At 23.0% G+C, this 20,360-nt stretch overlaps 3 protein-coding genes across 4 annotated transcripts; 2 read left to right on the top strand and 1 right to left on the bottom strand.

Moving 5' to 3' along the window:
• The first annotated feature begins 3,960 nt into the window (after positions 1-3,960).
• LOC551331 (splicing factor 3B subunit 1) lies at positions 3,961-12,088 on the top strand. Of its 2 annotated transcripts, XM_623729.6 has the most exons (19): positions 3,961-4,196; positions 4,512-4,690; positions 4,781-4,867; positions 4,945-5,071; positions 7,102-7,181; positions 7,272-7,439; positions 7,527-7,743; positions 7,835-8,236; positions 8,330-8,793; positions 8,870-9,227; positions 9,303-9,595; positions 9,688-9,813; positions 9,908-10,129; positions 10,206-10,388; positions 10,469-10,657; positions 10,750-10,925; positions 10,996-11,268; positions 11,358-11,574; positions 11,653-12,088. In XM_623729.6, the coding sequence occupies exons 1-19, from the start codon at positions 4,169-4,171 to the stop codon at positions 11,809-11,811; spliced, it is 3,948 nt and encodes a 1,315-aa protein (XP_623732.1). In that variant the 5' UTR covers positions 3,961-4,168; the 3' UTR covers positions 11,812-12,088. The 2 variants fall into 2 exon arrangements, with proteins under 2 accessions (XP_623732.1, XP_016766955.1); XM_016911466.2 differs by lacking the exons at positions 3,961-4,196; positions 4,512-4,690; positions 4,781-4,867; positions 4,945-5,071 and adding an exon at positions 6,256-6,785.
• Positions 12,089-13,955: 1,867 nt separating this feature from the next.
• Positions 13,956-17,822, bottom strand: LOC724969 (actin-binding protein IPP). Its single transcript, XM_006563969.2, has 7 exons — positions 17,421-17,822; positions 16,465-16,993; positions 16,224-16,389; positions 15,765-16,111; positions 15,329-15,675; positions 15,021-15,241; positions 13,956-14,958 (listed from the first exon to the last, which is right to left on the bottom strand). Exons 1-7 carry the CDS (start codon positions 17,488-17,490, stop codon positions 14,722-14,724), a joined length of 1,917 nt encoding a protein of 638 aa, XP_006564032.3. The 5' UTR covers positions 17,491-17,822; the 3' UTR covers positions 13,956-14,721.
• A 281-nt stretch (positions 17,823-18,103) lies between these two features.
• LOC551256 (protein CNPPD1) lies at positions 18,104-20,210 on the top strand. The gene is made up of 5 exons (XM_623647.6): positions 18,104-18,287; positions 18,350-18,446; positions 18,787-18,992; positions 19,075-19,203; positions 19,321-20,210. Exons 1-5 carry the CDS (start codon positions 18,243-18,245, stop codon positions 20,044-20,046), a joined length of 1,203 nt encoding a protein of 400 aa, XP_623650.3. The 5' UTR covers positions 18,104-18,242; the 3' UTR covers positions 20,047-20,210.
• The last annotated feature ends 150 nt before the right edge of the window (positions 20,211-20,360 follow it).

Here is a 20,360-nt window from a genome sequence, read left to right on the forward strand (position 1 = left end):
CATGTTCCAGGAACTTTACCAAATGTATAATAACGCAGAAATATACGTGCTAAAAATAAAATGTCGCTCAAAATAAATTTAATTCATTAAATTATATATAACGCTTGTTTTCATTTAACTTTATCACTTTGATTGCAAAAGATTACTAATATGATTGTCCACTTCATATTTAGATAAAACAGATATCTAAAACTGCAATGCGAAAATGAACAGAAAAGACATCTGTTAGTGTTTTATGATGATTTTGAAAATATTTAATAAAATACAATTTTTGATGATAATAATATAACAAAAATATCATTTTATCAAAATATATTATTACAAATTTTTTAACAAAAAAAATTGTTTGCTTATTTTGTTGGAATCAATTCTTGAAATTATGAACTATAATTATTTTCAAAAAAATAACTTATATAAGAATCAATCAATAAATAGAATTAACATTTATTTGATTATAAATTTGATTATAAAAGTTGATTATATCTAATTACAATATTGTACTTTTTTAATAATCCGAACTCTAATTCATAAAGAATAAAATTATGAATCCTAACATCGTTCCAAAATTTAATAAAATTCTTTGTGATAAAAAAAGTTAATTTTTTATATCACTTACCAGAATTAATTTTTTATTATTAGAACATCAGATATGATAATATCAGGGATAAACAGAAATCGATTAATCAAAAATTTATAAAAAACAATTCATCGTAATCAGGTATAATCAATATATCAATAGCTGTTGACATTAAAATATGATATAACAATCAGTTTTTGTCTACTTTCTCATAATTCTACTAATACTTTTTCATCATATTCTTTACAAACATTTTTCGAAACTAGAAAAAAATTGTATATAAATGTATATAAATGAACACAACAATTCTTCGAATTTTCTTTTTGGGGAAAGAAGTTAGGTTAGGTTCTTGTATTATGTAATATTAATCGAATCTGTTGATATAATTTTACAAATACATTTTATCTCATTCTATTATTAGATATTATTATTTTAAGTTTAAAAATTGATATGATTTCCTTTATATTTTTATATATTTTGAAATAATTAATCTTAATATATTCCATTCTTATTAATCTCTATTAATGTTATTTTGCTTTATATGTTCGCTTCAATATAAAAGAACATAAAATAATACAATTAGATAGATATAATATATTAATTTATGTATATAACTTTCTAATATCTGCCGATGATCTCAAGCTTCAGATAATATTGTAATATATATATATATACTGACAATGAGATTATATATTGTGTATATCATAAGAAATATTTTCTATTTTTAACTTCATCTATATTGTATTGATAAGCCTTCTACGGAAGTAGATAATTGATAAGAATTTAACAAACATAAAATGCATTCATAAATTCATCCATTTTAATAATTAATAATGACATGACATGACATCTCTTTATATGTTATATTATTATATATTTAGTGCATATTATTTAAATCTTTCTCGTTCTTTAATATTCTATTAAAATTGTTTTGACATTTTTTTCATAGAAAAAGAAAATCTTAATACATTCAATATTTATGGGAATGGTAAGAAATAAAAATTTTGAATAATTAAAACATTGAATAATCCGAACAAACAAATATACTTCAAATTGAATTTTAACATCATTTTTCGCCATAAAACGTGAAAAAATATAAACTTTTAACTTACTTTTTTAAATCATAATTGACATATCATTTATGATTAATGTTAATTTTTTTTAATTAATTTGTATTCTATTTGTATTACTATAAAATAAATAATTAAACCATCTTTCGTATTTTTTTTTTATTATTCTTATAGTTAATAATTATTTTTTAAAACTATACTTACTATGAATCTAAAATTTTATAATAAATATTTGTTACAAATTAATTATATATCTATAAATTGCAATTATAATGAAAAAAATCTTAATTTACTTGAATAATAAAATAAATGAGATAAAAAAGATGAATAAAAAAAAATAATATAAAATATATATTCAATATTGATATTAATTATATTTATAGATTATAATATTCTTGGATATAATATTATTGGATTATAAATTAATTATAATATTTTTTTACCAATTCATATATTACATGTATGAAAAGAAATTAATTTTTTTTCTTGTAACTATTTAAAAAACTTACATATCATATTATTGATTAGATAAAACATATATTGAAGTCTAATTAATGTGAAAGAAGCTAATAAATATATTTGTGTAAGTAAATAATATATTTGTGAATGCATAAAAAAAATGTATGATTATTCTATAAAACAAAATGATAAAAATAAGAATTATGTTTAAAAAAAGAAAAAAAGATATTGTAATTATCAATATTTCTCAAAATTAAATGAATTCAAATACAGCAAATAAATTAAGAAACTGATTTGATAAAAATAAATAATAATCCAGTTTCTTAATAATCAACTTTCATATAAGAATTACTTCTTTAATTATATTATTTACATACAAATTGTGAAATAAAATAAAATTTATATCTTTCTCGAGAATATATATCTGACATAAAAAAAAAAAACAAATATATATACTTATAAAATCATTTGATCATATATTTTATAATCTCAAAAAGAGATATAATATAATATAATAAAGTCTAATATATGATAATATGATAGAAATCCTAATAAATTTATTATAGAATATTATAAAATATTTAATTTTGATATAACTTTAGATTATCAATAATAAATTACCAAAAAAAATTTAATAGTAATAAAAATAAATAAAATATAATGATAATATATTGCAATTTTTAAAAATAAAAATTATTATTAAAGATAATTAAAATGGTATTACATTCTATATAAAAAACTAAAAATCTATTGAGGAATATATATAAAATTCAAATTCCTTTTAATTTGTTATATTCAATATTACAAATCACAATACATATCAAATATTCAAATTATCGAAAATATACTTTTAATTTGACAAATAGTTGACTTACATTATTTTTCTGATTTAATACATAACTTTATTGAACTAATAATTGATCTATTTGTTATAACGATTTCATAATCAAAAAAAATTCTATAAAAAAATTGGATTGAATAAATCTTATTAAGATTAAATGAAGATCTTTGTTAAGATTAAGTTAATCAGATATTACAATCGTTTTTATATGTATAAATTTTGCAGAAATATAGATAAAAAAATAAATAGTGGAAAAAGAACAGAGATAAAAATAAAAATTATGAATATAACACCATTTTCAAAATGCAAATGAAACACACATAAAAAGAATAGAAAATAATAAGAGAAAAATAAAGATAGAATGGATAAAGATAAGAATGGATTATTAACGCCATCTTTTGAGTATTAAAAACATTCTTCTAAGACGGAACAAAGTAGAATAAAAATTAATATCACAAATTCCATCTTTTAAGTATTTTTAGAAAGACTTTTGAGAATTTTATTCAAGAAATGATATTAATAATTAACTCTCTTACTTTTTGCTTTTCTTTTAATATTTGTTTCTTGTATCTATATTTTCATTCAGCATAAAAAAAATAGAGTTAATTGTTACTTTATCTCTATCCTTCTCTATCTCATTATTTGTTTTTTTTTGTTTATATTTGTCATGTGATCATAGATAAGATACAGACTAGATTTGCATTGATGTATTCCATTCTTTTGGTTTATATCTAGTTTGTGATAAAAATATAAACGAGTACATTTTTCATACAAATATATGCATATTAATATTATTACATATATATCAATTATTATTATTATCAAATTGTGAAATGAAATCATGTAATTATACAATTATATTTTGTTGATAATTTAATATTCTTTAAATTAACTTTAGACCATATATTTTCATGAAACGATAATTTTATTGGTGCTTTATTAATTGCAATAAGTGAATATACATGTAAATGCACTTTTACGATTTAAAAATAATTAATAGTATGCCATCTTATAATATTACTAGTATAAAGATTAATAAAAGGACGGAATTTGGTTCTCTGCTAAATGTTTTACATGTTTTATTGAATGATATTGTGATGTGCACAAAGAACACTTGTATAATATTACAAAGATAATTCTTATTTTTAAAGACTTGACAAAAATCAAGTATAGTGACGGAGTTCTCGAGGATAGTTTTCTGTCAAGTTTTAACGCTACACGATGGATTCCATTCCCAGAACGCATGAAGGTTTAATTGTTTTAAATTAAATTTTTTTAACTATTTAAATTATATTCAATCATTTTTAATAATTAATAATTAAAAATTACATAAATATCAAAAATTACATAAATATTAAAAAACATTAGCTGATCTTTTATCTAAATTATTTTGATTAGATTTACTAATAAAAGTCACATAATTAATTTAATGTTTAATTTTTTGTTTAATATTTAATTTTAATTATTTTTTTTATTCTATTTTAATATTTAAGTTATTTTTACATAAAATTTCATTGATTAATATAATACTATATAATATTAATTAAATATTAATTATATTTAGATATTGAAGCACAAATAAGAGAAATACAATCAAAGAAAAAAGAGATTCAAAATGCCTCTTCAGAAAAAGAACAAGTAGGATTAGGAAAAACTGGTTTTTATGATCAAGATATTTATGATGGAAGTAATAATAAATATGAAGGCTATGTTACATCTATTGCAGCTAATGATGAAATTGAGGTAATTTCACTTTTTATTTCTAATATAATTGTAATTTAATTATAATATGAATCTTATATGAAAATATGAAATATATTATTTTTCTTTAAGGATGAAGATTATGAACCAACAACTTTTAGTACTAATAAAAGACCAGGATATACTGCACCAGCAGCATTGCTCAATGATGTTGCACAGGTATTTTAACATGTTATCATTAATAACATTATATTAACATTTTTTAATTTAATAATCTTCAATTTTTTATTATTTAGAGTGAAAAAGATTATGATCCTTTTGCTGATAGACGACGACCCACTATAGCTGACAGGGAAGATGAATATAGGCAAAAAAGACGGAGAATGATCATATCACCTGAACGTGTTGATCCTTTTGCAGAAGGTTAGTACTTTTTCCTTTAAGTTAAACAGTTTGAAAACAAAACAGGTAATTAGATATTAAGTGTGTTTATATATTGTTATTTTTGTTGATATTTTGAAGCAATATAATGAAATAAAAGAATCTTTGTTTTTTCTTTACATGATAAACATAATAAATTTTATCAAAACTTATTATAGCATAATATATTAATTTATTTTTCTAAAATTTAATATTTTCTAAAATTTTTCTAAAATTATCTAATATACATATAATTACATTATCTAATATACTATTAATTATATTGCAACAAAATATATGCACAATAGAGCTTCTATCACTGATTTAAGGTCATTTTAAATATATTTCAATGTATGAATGAATAAAAAAGTCTACTTGACTTTATTATGATAAAAAAAAATTTAATTCAATATACTATTATTTAATTTATATTTTTTTTAAAAGCAGAATAGTCAAGTTGACTTTTTCTTTATATTATCTTATATTATTATAAACTTAAATACAAAATGAAATAAGTTTAATAAAGTTTTAATAATTGAATGACTATGGTATTGATTTTTATTTATAATTTTTATCATATTTTTATATTTTTGTTTGAAAAAAAATATATAATATAAAAAATAAACAAAATTTTATATTTTGAGTAATTAATAAAATAATTTAAATTTTTTAAATAGTTTATGAAAAGATATTTTAATTTATATATAATTTAATTATTTTAATTAATTTGTATATTATATATTTCATTTTAAATACAAAAAATGTTTAATAAATCTATGATCATTCAATCATATGAGACTATATTATATACTATATATAATCAAATAGATTTATATATATAAATAATTTAAACAAAATATTAAATATAAATTATAAAAAAAAATAATACGAGCAAATTTTATTATATTTATTTAATTTATTTTAAAAAAATTATTGAACATTATATTTTTGTTGTAGAATTGTTAATTACAATAACTGAAATAGCAAAAATAAAATTTATTTTAAGTGAATTCTATTTAAAGTACACATTAAATAAAATTTACAAAATAAAGATAAATATTTTATATTGTACATAATGAAATTTATTATATTTTAAATATATTATTTTTAAATTAATTAAAATATAAAAATATTACACACTGTTTTAATATATCATAAAAAATTTAATTTGGATATTTATCTCAGTTATTATTAATTATTAGAATTAATATTTCTTTATGCTTAGATTGTGGAAGCGTTAAGAAATAAATAATACTGGCTTGAATGAACAGAGTGAATGTGATTCTTTTAAATAAATACTAATGTTTACATTTTTTTCCAATCTTAGTGACGGTCTGCACATTTGGAATCATCTGCTAACCGAGGATACTATGTCGAAGGTTAAGCGAGATTGAATTGTCACAGAACATTACAGTCACGTCCTATAAATGATACAATGAGACTTTTTTTTTTACATTAAATTATAAATTAATATATTTTCATATATTTTTTTCTTTATAAATTTTTTAACTACTATTTTAATTACTTACATATATGTCATTAAATTCTCATTGTATCACATGTTTTTTGGGAGAACATAAATATTGAAAAATAGTATGAGTGATTGGTGTGCAAATATTATTAATAACAAGAATGAGTTGATTTTTAGATGGCTAAAGTATTTTTCGATGTGGAAGACATGAGCAGGACAGTGCTCCCTATGGCACCAAATTTTCACGTACGTATGCTATATGCCATCTACTGTTGCAGCTCTCTAAAACCCGTTGTTTAAATATTTCAATATTATTTACGATTATATTATTATTATATTTACCATTAAAAATATTTTGTCATTTAATTTAATGGTATATGCAACGTGGAAATGAGAGTGAATTCAGTAGTTTACTTAGAATATATCCAAATATTCTAAGGGCATTTTAACAATAAATATTATAAAATGGCTAGGTATGTTCAGAAGTTTTTGAAAATTTAAGCATTTATTGAAGAAGTATCTAATGGTTACGCTTTGCGTGACTTTTGGTTCCTGATTACAGGTGGTAAGACGCCAGACATCGGTTCTAGGACATATACTGAAATAATGCGGGAACAATTACTGAAAGGAGAAGAAACTGAAGTAAGCTCAATCAATCAGTTTAATTTATATAAATAAATTTTTTATTAATATTTAGGTAAATAAAAAATATTTTTGTTTATATTGCTTTAGTTAAGAAAAAAACTAGCAGAGAAAGCTAAAGAAGGAACATTAAAAGCAAATGGTGAACCTAAACCTGCACCTAAAAAAAGAGGTCGTTGGGATCAAACAGATGATGCTCCAACACCAAAAAAACCTACTGGTACAACTGCAACACCAACATCCTGGGATAATGCAGATGTAAATAAATAAATACTTGTATTAATAATTCTGAAATGAAAATAAATAAAAATTTTTATTTTAAATTTTTTTTAAAAATGTAATTAGGTGACACCAGCTGCAATTAGATGGGATGAAACACCTGGACATGGTAAAGGTGGAGAAACTCCTGGTGCAACACCAGGGCTAAGTACAAGAATGTGGGATGCTACTCCAGGACATGCAACACCTGGTGCAGCTACTCCTGGTAGAGAAACTCCATCTCATGAAAAAGCTGTTTCAAGTCGTAGAAATCGTTGGGATGAAACACCAAAAACTGAACGTGGTAAATTTATATAAACTATAATTTTATTAAACAATTGATAATTAAAATAATATAAATACATAGTTAAATAATAAATTTTTTTTAATGTTAGAAACACCTGGTCATAGTGGTTGGGCAGAGACTCCAAGAACAGATCGAGTTGCGGGAGATTTAATTCAGGAAACACCTACTCCTTCGGCTAGCAAACGTCGAAGTCGATGGGATGAAACACCTTCGAATCAAACCCCTGGATCTATGACGCCACAAACTCCGGCAACTCCTCTTACAACACCACATCAAACTTCAATTTTAACACCTAGTGGTGTAACACCAACAGGACCCAAAGCTATGGGATTGGCAACTCCAACACCAGGACATTTAATGTCAATGACGCCAGAACAACTTCAAGCATATCGCTGGGAACGAGAAATTGATGAGAGGAATAGGCCACTTTCAGATGATGAATTAGATGCTTTATTCCCACCTGGATACAAAGTTTTGCAACCACCTGCAGGTAGATTATAAAATGTTTAAAAGATTTCAAAATTATAATTAAAAGTTTTTTTAATTATTAAATTTAATTATTAATTATATTTTTATAATATAGGATATATTCCAATTCGTACACCTGCAAGGAAACTTACTGCTACCCCAACACCTATCGCGGGTACACCACAAGGATTTTTCATTCAAACGGAAGATAAAACAGCAAAATTTGTAGACAATCAACCAAAAGGAAATTTGCCTTTTATGAAACCTGAAGACGCACAATATTTTGATAAATTATTAGTTGATGTTGATGAAGAAACACTTAGTCCTGAAGAACAGAAAGAAAGAAAAATCATGAAATTATTATTAAAAATTAAAAATGGTACACCACCAATGAGGAAAGCTGCACTGAGACAAATTACAGATAAAGCAAGAGAATTTGGTGCAGGTCCTTTATTTAATCAGATACTTCCACTCCTTATGTCTCCTACACTGGAAGATCAAGAACGTCATCTTCTTGTAAAAGTTATTGATCGTATTCTTTATAAACTCGATGATTTGGTTAGACCTTATGTACATAAGGTAAATTTATTAAATTTATTTATTTAAATTTATTTTATTTCGAAATTTATAAATCGAAAAATAAATTTATTTTTAGATTTTAGTCGTTATTGAACCTTTGCTTATTGATGAAGACTATTATGCTCGTGTCGAAGGTAGAGAAATTATCTCTAATTTGGCAAAAGCTGCTGGTTTGGCAACAATGATTTCCACAATGAGACCAGATATTGACAATATTGATGAATACGTCCGTAATACAACAGCCAGAGCATTTGCTGTGGTAGCATCAGCCTTAGGAATTCCTTCTTTACTTCCATTCCTTAAAGCTGTATGTCGCAGTAAAAAATCATGGCAAGCTCGTCATACTGGTATAAAAATTGTACAACAAATTGCTATTCTTATGGGATGTGCTATATTACCACATTTAAAGAGTTTGGTTGAAATTATAGAACATGGTAATTAAATCTTTAATCTTTTAATTTTTAAATTATACTTTAAAAAATAATTAAAAAACATTGATTAATTTATAGGTCTCGTTGACGAACAACAAAAAGTTCGAACTATCACTGCTTTAGCAATTGCTGCTTTAGCTGAAGCAGCTACACCTTATGGTATCGAAAGTTTCGATTCTGTTTTAAAACCACTTTGGAAAGGTATTCGTACTCATAGAGGAAAAGGTCTCGCTGCATTCTTAAAAGCCATTGGTTATTTAATTCCTCTTATGGATGCTGAATATGCTAATTATTATACTCGTGAAGTAATGTTAATTCTTATTCGTGAATTCCAGTCACCTGATGAAGAAATGAAGAAGATTGTTCTTAAAGTAAATTTTTAAAAATATAATAATATACTAATATTTTAATTGTAATAATATATTAAATATATTATTATTGTACCAAAACGAAAATATTATAGGTGGTGAAACAATGTTGTGGAACAGATGGTGTAGAAGCACAATATATCAAAGATGAAATCCTTCCACATTTCTTTAAACACTTTTGGAATCACAGAATGGCTTTAGATCGTAGAAATTATAGACAAGTATATATTATATATTAATAATATACTTATGTATTAATGAATATATTGAAAAAATTACAAAATACACGAATTTTATAAAAATTTGATTTTTTAGCTTGTGGATACAACTGTAGAAATTGCAAATAAAGTTGGCGCATCAGAAATTATAAATCGCGTAGTAGATGATTTGAAGGATGAAAATGAACAATATAGAAAAATGGTTATGGAAACTATTGAAAAAATAATGGGCAATTTGGGAGCAGCAGATGTTGATTCTCGTTTGGAAGAACAACTTATTGATGGTATTTTATATGCTTTTCAAGAACAAACAACAGAGGTCTGCACTAGTTATAATTTCTATAAATTCAAATTGTAGAATAATAATATAATAAATTTATTTATTTACTACATAGGATGTAGTAATGTTGAATGGTTTTGGTACCATTGTGAATACATTAGGAAAAAGAGTAAAAGCATATCTTCCACAAATATGTGGTACGATATTATGGAGATTAAATAATAAATCTGCAAAAGTAAGACAACAAGCTGCCGACTTAATATCACGAATTGCTGTTGTGATGAAGACTTGCCAAGAAGTAAATTTATATTTTGAAATAAATATAAATTTTATTAATATAAGATATTACTTATTTTTGTTGTTTTTATTTATTTATAGGAAAAACTAATGGGTCATTTAGGGGTTGTTCTTTACGAGTATTTGGGTGAAGAATATCCAGAAGTATTAGGTAGTATTTTGGGCGCATTAAAAGCTATTGTAAATGTCATAGGAATGACAAAAATGACACCACCTATTAAAGATTTATTACCACGACTTACTCCTATACTAAAAAATAGACATGAAAAAGTTAGTACTATTTACGAATATATTTATATGTAAAAATTATTAATCGTATTTTAAAAATATATTATTTATAATATAAAATTTTTCATGTTTAGGTACAAGAAAATTGTATTGATCTCGTAGGCAGAATTGCAGATAGAGGACCTGAATACGTATCTGCTAGAGAATGGATGAGAATATGTTTTGAACTTTTGGAGCTTCTAAAAGCTCATAAGAAAGCGATTAGAAGAGCTACAGTAAATACATTTGGTTATATTGCAAAAGCGATAGGGTAATTATAAATTAATATATGAAAATTTTCTAACATTAACATGTTTTAAATTTTTTATTCATTTGTATAGTCCTCATGATGTATTAGCAACTTTATTAAATAATTTAAAAGTACAAGAACGTCAAAATCGAGTATGCACTACAGTAGCTATAGCTATTGTAGCTGAAACTTGTAGTCCGTTTACAGTACTTCCTGCATTGATGAATGAATATAGAGTACCAGAATTAAATGTACAAAATGGCGTATTAAAATCTTTATCTTTTTTGTTCGAATATATCGGTGAAATGGGAAAAGATTATATATACGCTGTTAGTCCATTGTTGGAAGATGCACTTATGGATAGGTAAAAAAATATTTATATAAGAAATTAATCTTTTTATGAGAAACAATAATATAATAATCTAATTTAATTCAATACTATTATTATTATAGAGATTTAGTACATAGACAAACAGCATGTGCTGCTATTAAACATATGGCATTAGGTGTTTATGGGTTTGGATGCGAAGATGCGTTGATACATCTATTAAATCATGTATGGCCGAATGTTTTTGAAACTTCACCTCATTTAGTACAAGCATTTATGGACGCAGTAGATGGATTACGTGTCGCTCTTGGACCAATTAAAATATTACAATATACTTTGCAGGTATATATTATAATCGATTATATAAATATAATAGATATAACATAATAAAATATCATTCATGATTACGTTTTTATATAGGGATTATTTCATCCAGCACGAAAAGTACGAGATGTATATTGGAAAATTTATAATTCTCTTTATATAGGTGGACAAGATGCTCTTGTAGCTGGTTATCCTCGAATTATGAATGATCCAAAGAATCAGTATATTAGATATGAATTGGACTATGTTTTATAATGATTTTAAATATATATATAAAAATGTGTATTATACATTTATATAATCTTCGTAAAACATAGTATCATTCGCTTATTGTTTACAAGTCAGCTAAAATAGTTATATGTTATATGATGCATAAGATGTAGACAGTAAACTTTGATAGTATTTATTTCTTGGACTTCTTTCTATAAACAAATTATATATAAATTCTTTTAAATTAAAAATTGATTCTAATTACAAATTCTTAAAAAAAAATATTTGTCAGTCCTTATAAATAAACTGTTTCGTATTCTAAGCAATGAATTTGAATTTATTTATTTATTTCAAAGTATTCGCTTCTATATTCAAATAATTATTTCTTTAAATTTATTGCATAATAATATAACATAAAAAAAATAATATTATATATTTTTTAACAATTTTATAACATATTTTTATAATTTACAGTAATAAAAAAGTTTATGATTCTTATAAGAATAAAAAGAATTATATTCTTCATGAAAATATCATAATGAAAAAAAAACAAACAGAATTTTTTTTACATATTTTATTTTCAAAAATTATTAAACGACTAAATAAAATCAATATTAATTTATTTTTAAATATTTATTTATAATTTTTGAGACAGTTTAATATTTTATAGCGAATATTGTGTAAAACAATATTCACATACCACATGTACATTACATATTTTGAAATATCATTGGAGAATACAGTTGCGTTACATTATATTTCTTTTTCTTTATGAAACATTTATTGCAATATTTTTTGTATAAAAATTGTATGTGAAATGTCTATATTTCCAAATAGATTTATTTTAAATTGGCATAAAGCATATATGCATAAATGTACACATACATACATCATTATATTTATAACATTTCTCAATTATTTTTGAATTCAATGCAATTCCTTTAGTTTCAATCCTGATAAAAATACAATTACATATATATTATAATATATATACTTTCAAATTGAAAACCAAGTAAAATTTAAAAGATGATTTTTTATATCTCATTTACATATTTAAAATATATATAAAGACCATTTATATAATATAATATAATAGCACTTTTAACAACGTATACATACATATCCTTAAATTATTAATTAAATTTATAATTAAAATAAAAATAAATATATCCTTTATAAATATTATAAAATAAGTAAATTGAACTTTCTTCTACAATAATTTATTAAAAGAAAATTATTGAAAAAAATATATAATACAATTTTATATTTTGTATATACAATTATAATAAAATATATTACATAAAATAATTAATAATTTGCAAATTATTAAAAATAAAAAATTATTCTTGAATATAATAAAACTTATAGTTTCATTCCAATTAATGTTTTGTACAATATTTTAGAATAAATATTTAATTGTTTAAAAGCACATTTTGTGCAAAGCTTTTAATGTTTTATATTTATTAAAGCATCACATTCATAGAAAAAAAAGAAAATAAAAATCTAAAAAGAATAACCAGTTTAAACAATAAAATTAAAACCTACAATATAGATTATTGTTATATTATTTTGCAATAATATTTTATATAAACTATTTGTTAAACAAAACTTTGGTATAAGTAGTACATAGAATTAGATAAAAATATGAATTATATATATATTAGTTGATAAAATAGAAATTGAAATATTAAGAGCAGTTGATTATAGAATCACATTGATATATACATTTTATAAAAATTATTTTCAGCCTAAGTACTTATTATTAATGTTTATGAAGTTGTAATATGTGTAATATAATTATTAGTTCTTCAAAATGTACTTTTTTTTCAAATATATTATAATGTCTTATATCATTTTAAAATTTATTATTTTATAACTTTAAAAATGAAGTTTACTTACAAATTTTATGATATATAAAAAGAATATGTTCAATTTTAATTTCAACATAATATCAAATACACTTTAAAAAACAGATTCAATTGAAAATTTTTTTTATAAAACATTAATAACATAAAAGTTGATTAGTCAACTTAACAAATATTATGTGACTCTATAAATAAAATATAACTTCACAATTTATAAAGATGGAAAAAAAAATATTTTTACATGATTTTTTTTAAATTAATTAAGACAATAATATCATTATTAAGTATTTGTCTTACACTGACAAAAATGAATAAGTAACAAAATATGTATATATGGTTTATTATTGAAAATAATAATTTATAGAGATTTAAAATTGATAAATATCACAAGCACGCATAACTTTAACATTTTTGATGAAAACTAGATATATCACACTTGTATTTTTCACTAACAAGTAAGAATATTTCATTTCACACATATTACATGTATATTAGAAATATACTCTCCATTTTCTCTTGTGTAATGTGATAAAATTTACAATAGAATATCATATTTTTTTATATTTAGAATATCGTATTTTTTATTAACTTTGGTAAATGACTATAGAATGTGAAGATTTCAATCATTTCTACAATTAATAAAATTTTTTTATGCTAAAAAGTGTTTAAAATATATGGAAGTCAATTTCAGCTCTACTTCTTCACTATTAAATATATATATATATTCTTTTTTTAACATATGTAATTTTATATGAAAATCAGCATACATAATATAATATCAAGGATACAGAAAATAGCACTGTAATAATGGAACATTTATCTTTTCTTTCAAATCCTCTTGCATCATATGTTCATAGAAAAAATGCTATCGATTGTTAAAATTTGATCTATAAAAAAATACATCGAAGATTATGTTTGTTTCGTCAAATTTATATATGACGTAAATGAACATAATCAATAACATGTTTCTTCTTTGATTTTTTCTTATTTCATATTTACGTTCAAGAAATTTTTACTAGATGCTCAAATTTCATGAAATTTAAAAGGGAATGCACGTGATTAAGGTGATATGATCAAACAAAAATTTCAATCAAAAAGGTGCAACAATTGCCGCCGCTTCACCTCTACTCGTCGGCAATGATGCACATTCATGCCATTTATTTGAATGGGGATCATAACATTCGACGGTAGAAATTGTAATCTGTGTCCGAAAAAAATTGATTTCCTGAGATTGATCACCTCCTATAACATAAAGTCGACTATCAGCTGCTGCAACTGCAGGATATGATCTACCCATATTCATAGATGCAACAGTACTCCATTTATTCTGAAATAATAAAAAATTTTAATATATAAAAAATTTAAATAAATATATTAAATAAATATTACCTTTTCAAAGGAATATCGTTCAACGGACGTCAGAACTTCTTGATTTTTATTAGTACCACCAACAACATAAATATATCCATCAAGAATAGTGATACCCATTTGTGAACGCGGAGTGAGCATTGGAGCTAAGTGAGTCCATTCTCTTGTTACTGGATTATAACTCATTACATCTTGACGATGTCTACTATTATGTGTACAACCACCAACAACATATATCAATCCTAAATGGTGAATTAATATATAATATTATATTATATATTTTAATATATTTTATTTGATTTAATTATTTATTGTTTAGTTTTATTTACCTTCATAAGCAACTACTCCCATACTGAATCTAGGTTCTGGAAGTTGTCCATCAAGTGTCCAAGAATTAGTTATTGGATCATATATTTCTATTGATCCACCAATATCTTCACCTACCCAACCACCAAATGCATATAAACTATTATCCAAGGCACAAAGTCCAAATTCACATCTAGGTTCTTCCATACAAGCAATCGAAGTCCATACATTATCACGTGGATCATAACATTCGCAATTAGCGATAATACATGATTCAAGTTCTCCGCCAACAACATAAACTTTACCATCTAATAATGCGACACCTGGTAGTATTCGACCTATACCAATTGGTGCTACTTCACTCCATTCACTAAAGAAATAATTATAATTCAATGATTTGATATTTGGTAATTGCATAATTTTTAGTAAGTTAATATTAAATAATATAAAAAATTATACCCTGTAAATATATCATATTTTTCAATTGTTTCATAAGTACTTTCAGCAGCTCTTCCCCAACTGTCTGCAGAATGTTCTCGTCTAGATCCACCAATCACTAAAATATTTTTCTTAGCACAAAGTCTAGGTTGTGCGTGAAGAGGCACAAGACATCCTTTATTTGATACTAAATCTTTTTGTATAGATCTTAATGCAACAATAAGACTTGCATCTTTACATTCCAAAATAACTCGTTCCAATCTTGCTAATGAACACAGCCGTAAACGTATATGACTTAATATTTCAAATACATAACATCTTCTTGTTGGTATATCATGAATAATCCAATTATATGCTGCTTGGAAGACCTAATAAAATATAATAAAATATAATATAAAAATTAAAAATTTTAAAAATATTTAAAATATAATTGAATTATAAGAAGTTAATATTTAGAAAATAATTTGTAAAAATATAAACCTGGAATTCAGTATCAATATGAATATAATCACTACTAAGAAAATGAACAAGATGTTCTTTTGGCAAATCTAAAAATTCTTCTTCTTGAGACACTTGAGGAAAATTGACTTGTATAAAGCGTAGGGCAGTCTCCGAAAGATCTAATCTGTTATGTGCTTCTGCAAATCTATTTAATGTAATTATTTTATAAATAATCCTATATAATAGTCTAGATAAATTTTTTTAATTTTACTTATCTCACCTATAAATCCCAAGAGCATTTGAATAATGCAATTGCTGTTTCAAATAAGTAATGCAACCAAACACTACTTCATCTAATTCTAACATATCAGCAGCTGCAAATAATTCTTGAACATTATCCTGGGTAATATCAACATTCCCAGTATAAATGAAATCCACCAAGAGAGAAAGAATATTAGCTGATACTGAATGAATTTCTACTAACTCCTGCTGTTCTTCAACCAAACCACCAGTAAACATAGCATTAAAATACGCACTTCCTGCTGCAAGAACTGATCTGTGTGCTCTAATAACACTACCACCAGCAACCAGGCCTACATCACTAAATTGATTTTTTAGTCTTTGGGCATTTAAATTCCTTAAAACTTTCGGAGCATATTGCCCCACAGCATAAACAGTATTAGAAACATCGGAAGTTTGTTTTACTGGTTGTGTTGCGAAACCCATATTATTACAATTATGCCCATTCTTTATTGGCGGCACTGCACCATCAGCCATGAAACCATCAAGTTGTCCTTTATCTGCAGTTCCTAATGAAACAATTAATTCTTTCTAATTTTATATATTTTTATTCATAAATTCATAACACTTCATAAAACAATATTTTCTATATAATATTCCTCTTTATATCATAATCATAGAATAATCATAGAATATATATGAAATGAAAGTTTTTAACTGAATATATATATATATATATATATATATATATATATATATATATATATATATTATATATAATTATATATAATTTATTATATATAAATATTCTAAGTTTATAATTAATTTATTATAAAATAATGAATTTTTTTAATTTTTAAAGTTCACTAAAAATCAAATTAGCTAAAATTCAATGAAAAAGAAAAAAGAAATATAATATAACAATAATTAAATTAGTTCACAAAAAAATGATTTGGAAAATTCAATTAATTAAGAAATAAAATAGAGAATACTTACGGCATATACGCGAGAGCACCTTATAGACGCTTTGAAATGATTTTGTATTATTTTTCCCTTTTAAACGCATCACTACCACCACATTTTCACGTGATTTATTATTACTTGATACCGCTTTTTATTTGGTTCATCCCTTTCTCGATTCTACCAATTAGTCACTAATTCAGTATAAGAAATCTGACATATGTCAAATAACCTATTTAGTATATGAAAGTAGCTACAAAAGAATTACTAATATGTATGTATATTCATGCTATATACAAAACAATATATGAACATCAACAAACACAAGTTATTAATATCTGCTAAACATAAAATTATATATTCTATTTATAATAGAAAAAAACAGATTTTTTTCTTTATTTCTATATATCAAAATTAAAATTTCTTATTCACTCATTCTACTCGATTTTAGTAATTCAATTATGAGTTCATTGCCTTACAGTTATGCCAACAATACAATTGAATAATATTATTTTATGAAAGTAATCAAAATAAATATACAATACTTTTCATTTTATTCAATCTTTTGTTATAAATATAATTTCTATATATATAATTTCTATATATACTATATATCTAATGAATAAATATTTTAATTTTTTAAATTAGATTTAATTGAATATTGGTACGAATGATGTTTTACTTTTAGCCCCATTCATTATGAAAAGGAAATATAAATCATCTTGTTCTCATCAAAATTAAGTTTTATATATCGTTACTTTAAAATACCATTCTTTCGAATTAAAAAAAAATTAATTTTTGCTTTTATTTTTTACATATTACATAAAAAAAATTGTTTTTCTTTTATTATTATTTAAAATGTCAAATATTTCAAGGAAAAGGAAAACTCCATCAAAATTAAAGGTGATTCATTATTATATTTTTTAACATATTTAAAAATATTTTAGATTTCTATTTCTTTACAGACCATGGGTAATCATGATGACTTTTTAAATCGTATATCTAAATCGCTTTATTATGCAAAACTGCCAGTGACTGATTGCCTCAGTTTACCTGTTACTGGTTAGTATTACTAATATTTTTTAATTTTTATATATATATATATGAATATATATATATTTTTTATTGATTAAATTATATTAAATAAAAAAAAAGTTATAAATATTTTATAATTTTATGTTTTAATTATATTAATATATTTTATAAATATTATTTAAATTAAAAATAATTTATATTTTTTTATAACCTATATGTTATTATTTCTTATTTATTTGTTTTTTATATATTTGATAAATTTATTATAATAATCTAAAAGAATACTTAATGTTTTAATAATGTTACATAAATAAGAAAATATTTTTTATTAAATATACATGATTATATAATAAAAATTTATTCTTAGAATTGGCAGCAGAATTATTCACTGAAGTGAAGAGTGGTTATACACTTGAAAGATTAGATGTAGAAGAGGCTAGTAGAATTTCTAGAAATGCATGTGTATCACCATGTTCTCTTGTTTTGGCATTGTTATATTTGGAGAGATTAAAAGATTGTAATCCAGAATATCTTCAACAAGTGGCACCTTCTGAGCTCTTCCTTGTTTCTTTGGTATTATTTCAATTATTATATAAAATTATATTTTCAAGAAATATTATTTAAAATGTATATTATGATTTTTTCTATTTTACAGATGGTGGCTAGTAAATTTTTAAACGATGAGGGAGAAGATGATGAAGTTTTCAATACTGAATGGGCACAATCAGCTGATTTGACTATATTACAAATAAATCGGTTAGAAAAAGATTTTCTTAAAGCTATTGTAAGTAAATTAATATTAATTTATATTATTTTATATATATATTTTATAAATTTATGATCAATTATAATTTTAAAATTTATGATTTATTTATTAATTTTATTATTATTTATTAATTAGGATTGGACTGTTTTTGTTCATAATCAAGATTTTTGGGAAAGATTGCAGAAATTAGAAAGAGATATAGCTTATAAGGAAGCACAAAAAAGAGGCTGGTTTTCATATACAGAATTAAGTTGTCTAATGAATTCAATGCAATTAATTGCAGTAGCACATGCTGTAGTAAATGTATCATCTATTTGCTTAGCAACATATACTGCAGGAGTAGTTACTCTTTTAGGTTCTGCTTTAGTTGCAAGCTATCTTCCAGGAACAGTACTTAACAATCCAAGACAAGTAACTAATTCTACAGATATTATGAAAGCAGATTTTAATTCAGAGATGGATATAACATCACCTATCGAAATTTTATCAGAAAATGTTTTAACAACAGATTTTATATCTACTTCTTTCTTATTAAATTGCAATCAGTCTCAACAGAATTGTGAACATATTAAAATCCACAAGATTACTAATGTAAATTGGAGATGGTTAAGTTCTATAATGATCTGGTTACCACAACATTCAGATATGGAATCAAAAAAATCATTGCAAACAACAATCGATAAAACCAAACATGTAGACACATCAATAACTACCAAATTTCTATTTGATGTTACTATATCAGATGAACCTTTAATAAAATTCTGGAAACAAATTTTGAGCATAGATTTGAAAATATTTTTGCATGACTGGCGATATTACGCAAATTATATTACAAAATTTACATTTGATCATCAGCATTGAATATTATATATTAATATATTAAACATTTATCAAAATATATTATTTTTATTAAAAAAGTTTTCAAAAAAGAAAAATATATATTTTTTCTACTAACTTGTAATTCATAAAAACTTCTATACTAACAAAATCATTTTTTCAATAAAGAATATGAAATATTTATGGAAGTATTAATTTTTTTATACTATAATAACCTTAAAATACAAGTTTTACAAATATTCTTAGACAATAATAATAATAATTGATAATAGGATTAGGATATAAGACATAAAATGATTTATTTTTTACTTTTGCTACTTATACAGCTTTGGTAATAC

This window comes from Apis mellifera, linkage group LG3 (genome assembly GCF_003254395.2).
Source record: "Apis mellifera strain DH4 linkage group LG3, Amel_HAv3.1, whole genome shotgun sequence".
NCBI classification, from domain to species: domain Eukaryota; kingdom Metazoa; phylum Arthropoda; class Insecta; order Hymenoptera; family Apidae; genus Apis; species Apis mellifera.

Excerpts from the sequence above, each read along its gene's own strand:
- LOC724969 (XM_006563969.2), bottom strand. The coding sequence starts at position 17,490 with ATGCGTTTAAAAGGGAAAAATAATACAAAATCATTTCAAAGCGTCTAT. Across the intron at positions 15,676-15,764 it reads AAATATGATATATTTACAGG|TGAATGGAGTGAAGTAGCAC; the intron begins GTATAATTTTTT and ends TTATTTCTTTAG. Across the intron at positions 15,242-15,328 it reads GGGAGTAGTTGCTTATGAAG|GATTGATATATGTTGTTGGT; the intron begins GTAAATAAAACT and ends TTCACCATTTAG.
- LOC551256 (XM_623647.6), top strand. The coding sequence starts at position 18,243 with ATGTCAAATATTTCAAGGAAAAGGAAAACTCCATCAAAATTAAAG. Across the intron at positions 18,447-18,786 it reads CCTCAGTTTACCTGTTACTG|AATTGGCAGCAGAATTATTC; the intron begins GTTAGTATTACT and ends ATTTATTCTTAG. Across the intron at positions 19,204-19,320 it reads AAGATTTTCTTAAAGCTATT|GATTGGACTGTTTTTGTTCA; the intron begins GTAAGTAAATTA and ends TTTATTAATTAG.
- LOC551331 (XM_623729.6), top strand. The coding sequence starts at position 4,169 with ATGGATTCCATTCCCAGAACGCATGAAG. Across the intron at positions 10,389-10,468 it reads TGATGAAGACTTGCCAAGAA|GAAAAACTAATGGGTCATTT; the intron begins GTAAATTTATAT and ends ATTTATTTATAG. Across the intron at positions 10,658-10,749 it reads TAAAAAATAGACATGAAAAA|GTACAAGAAAATTGTATTGA; the intron begins GTTAGTACTATT and ends TTTCATGTTTAG.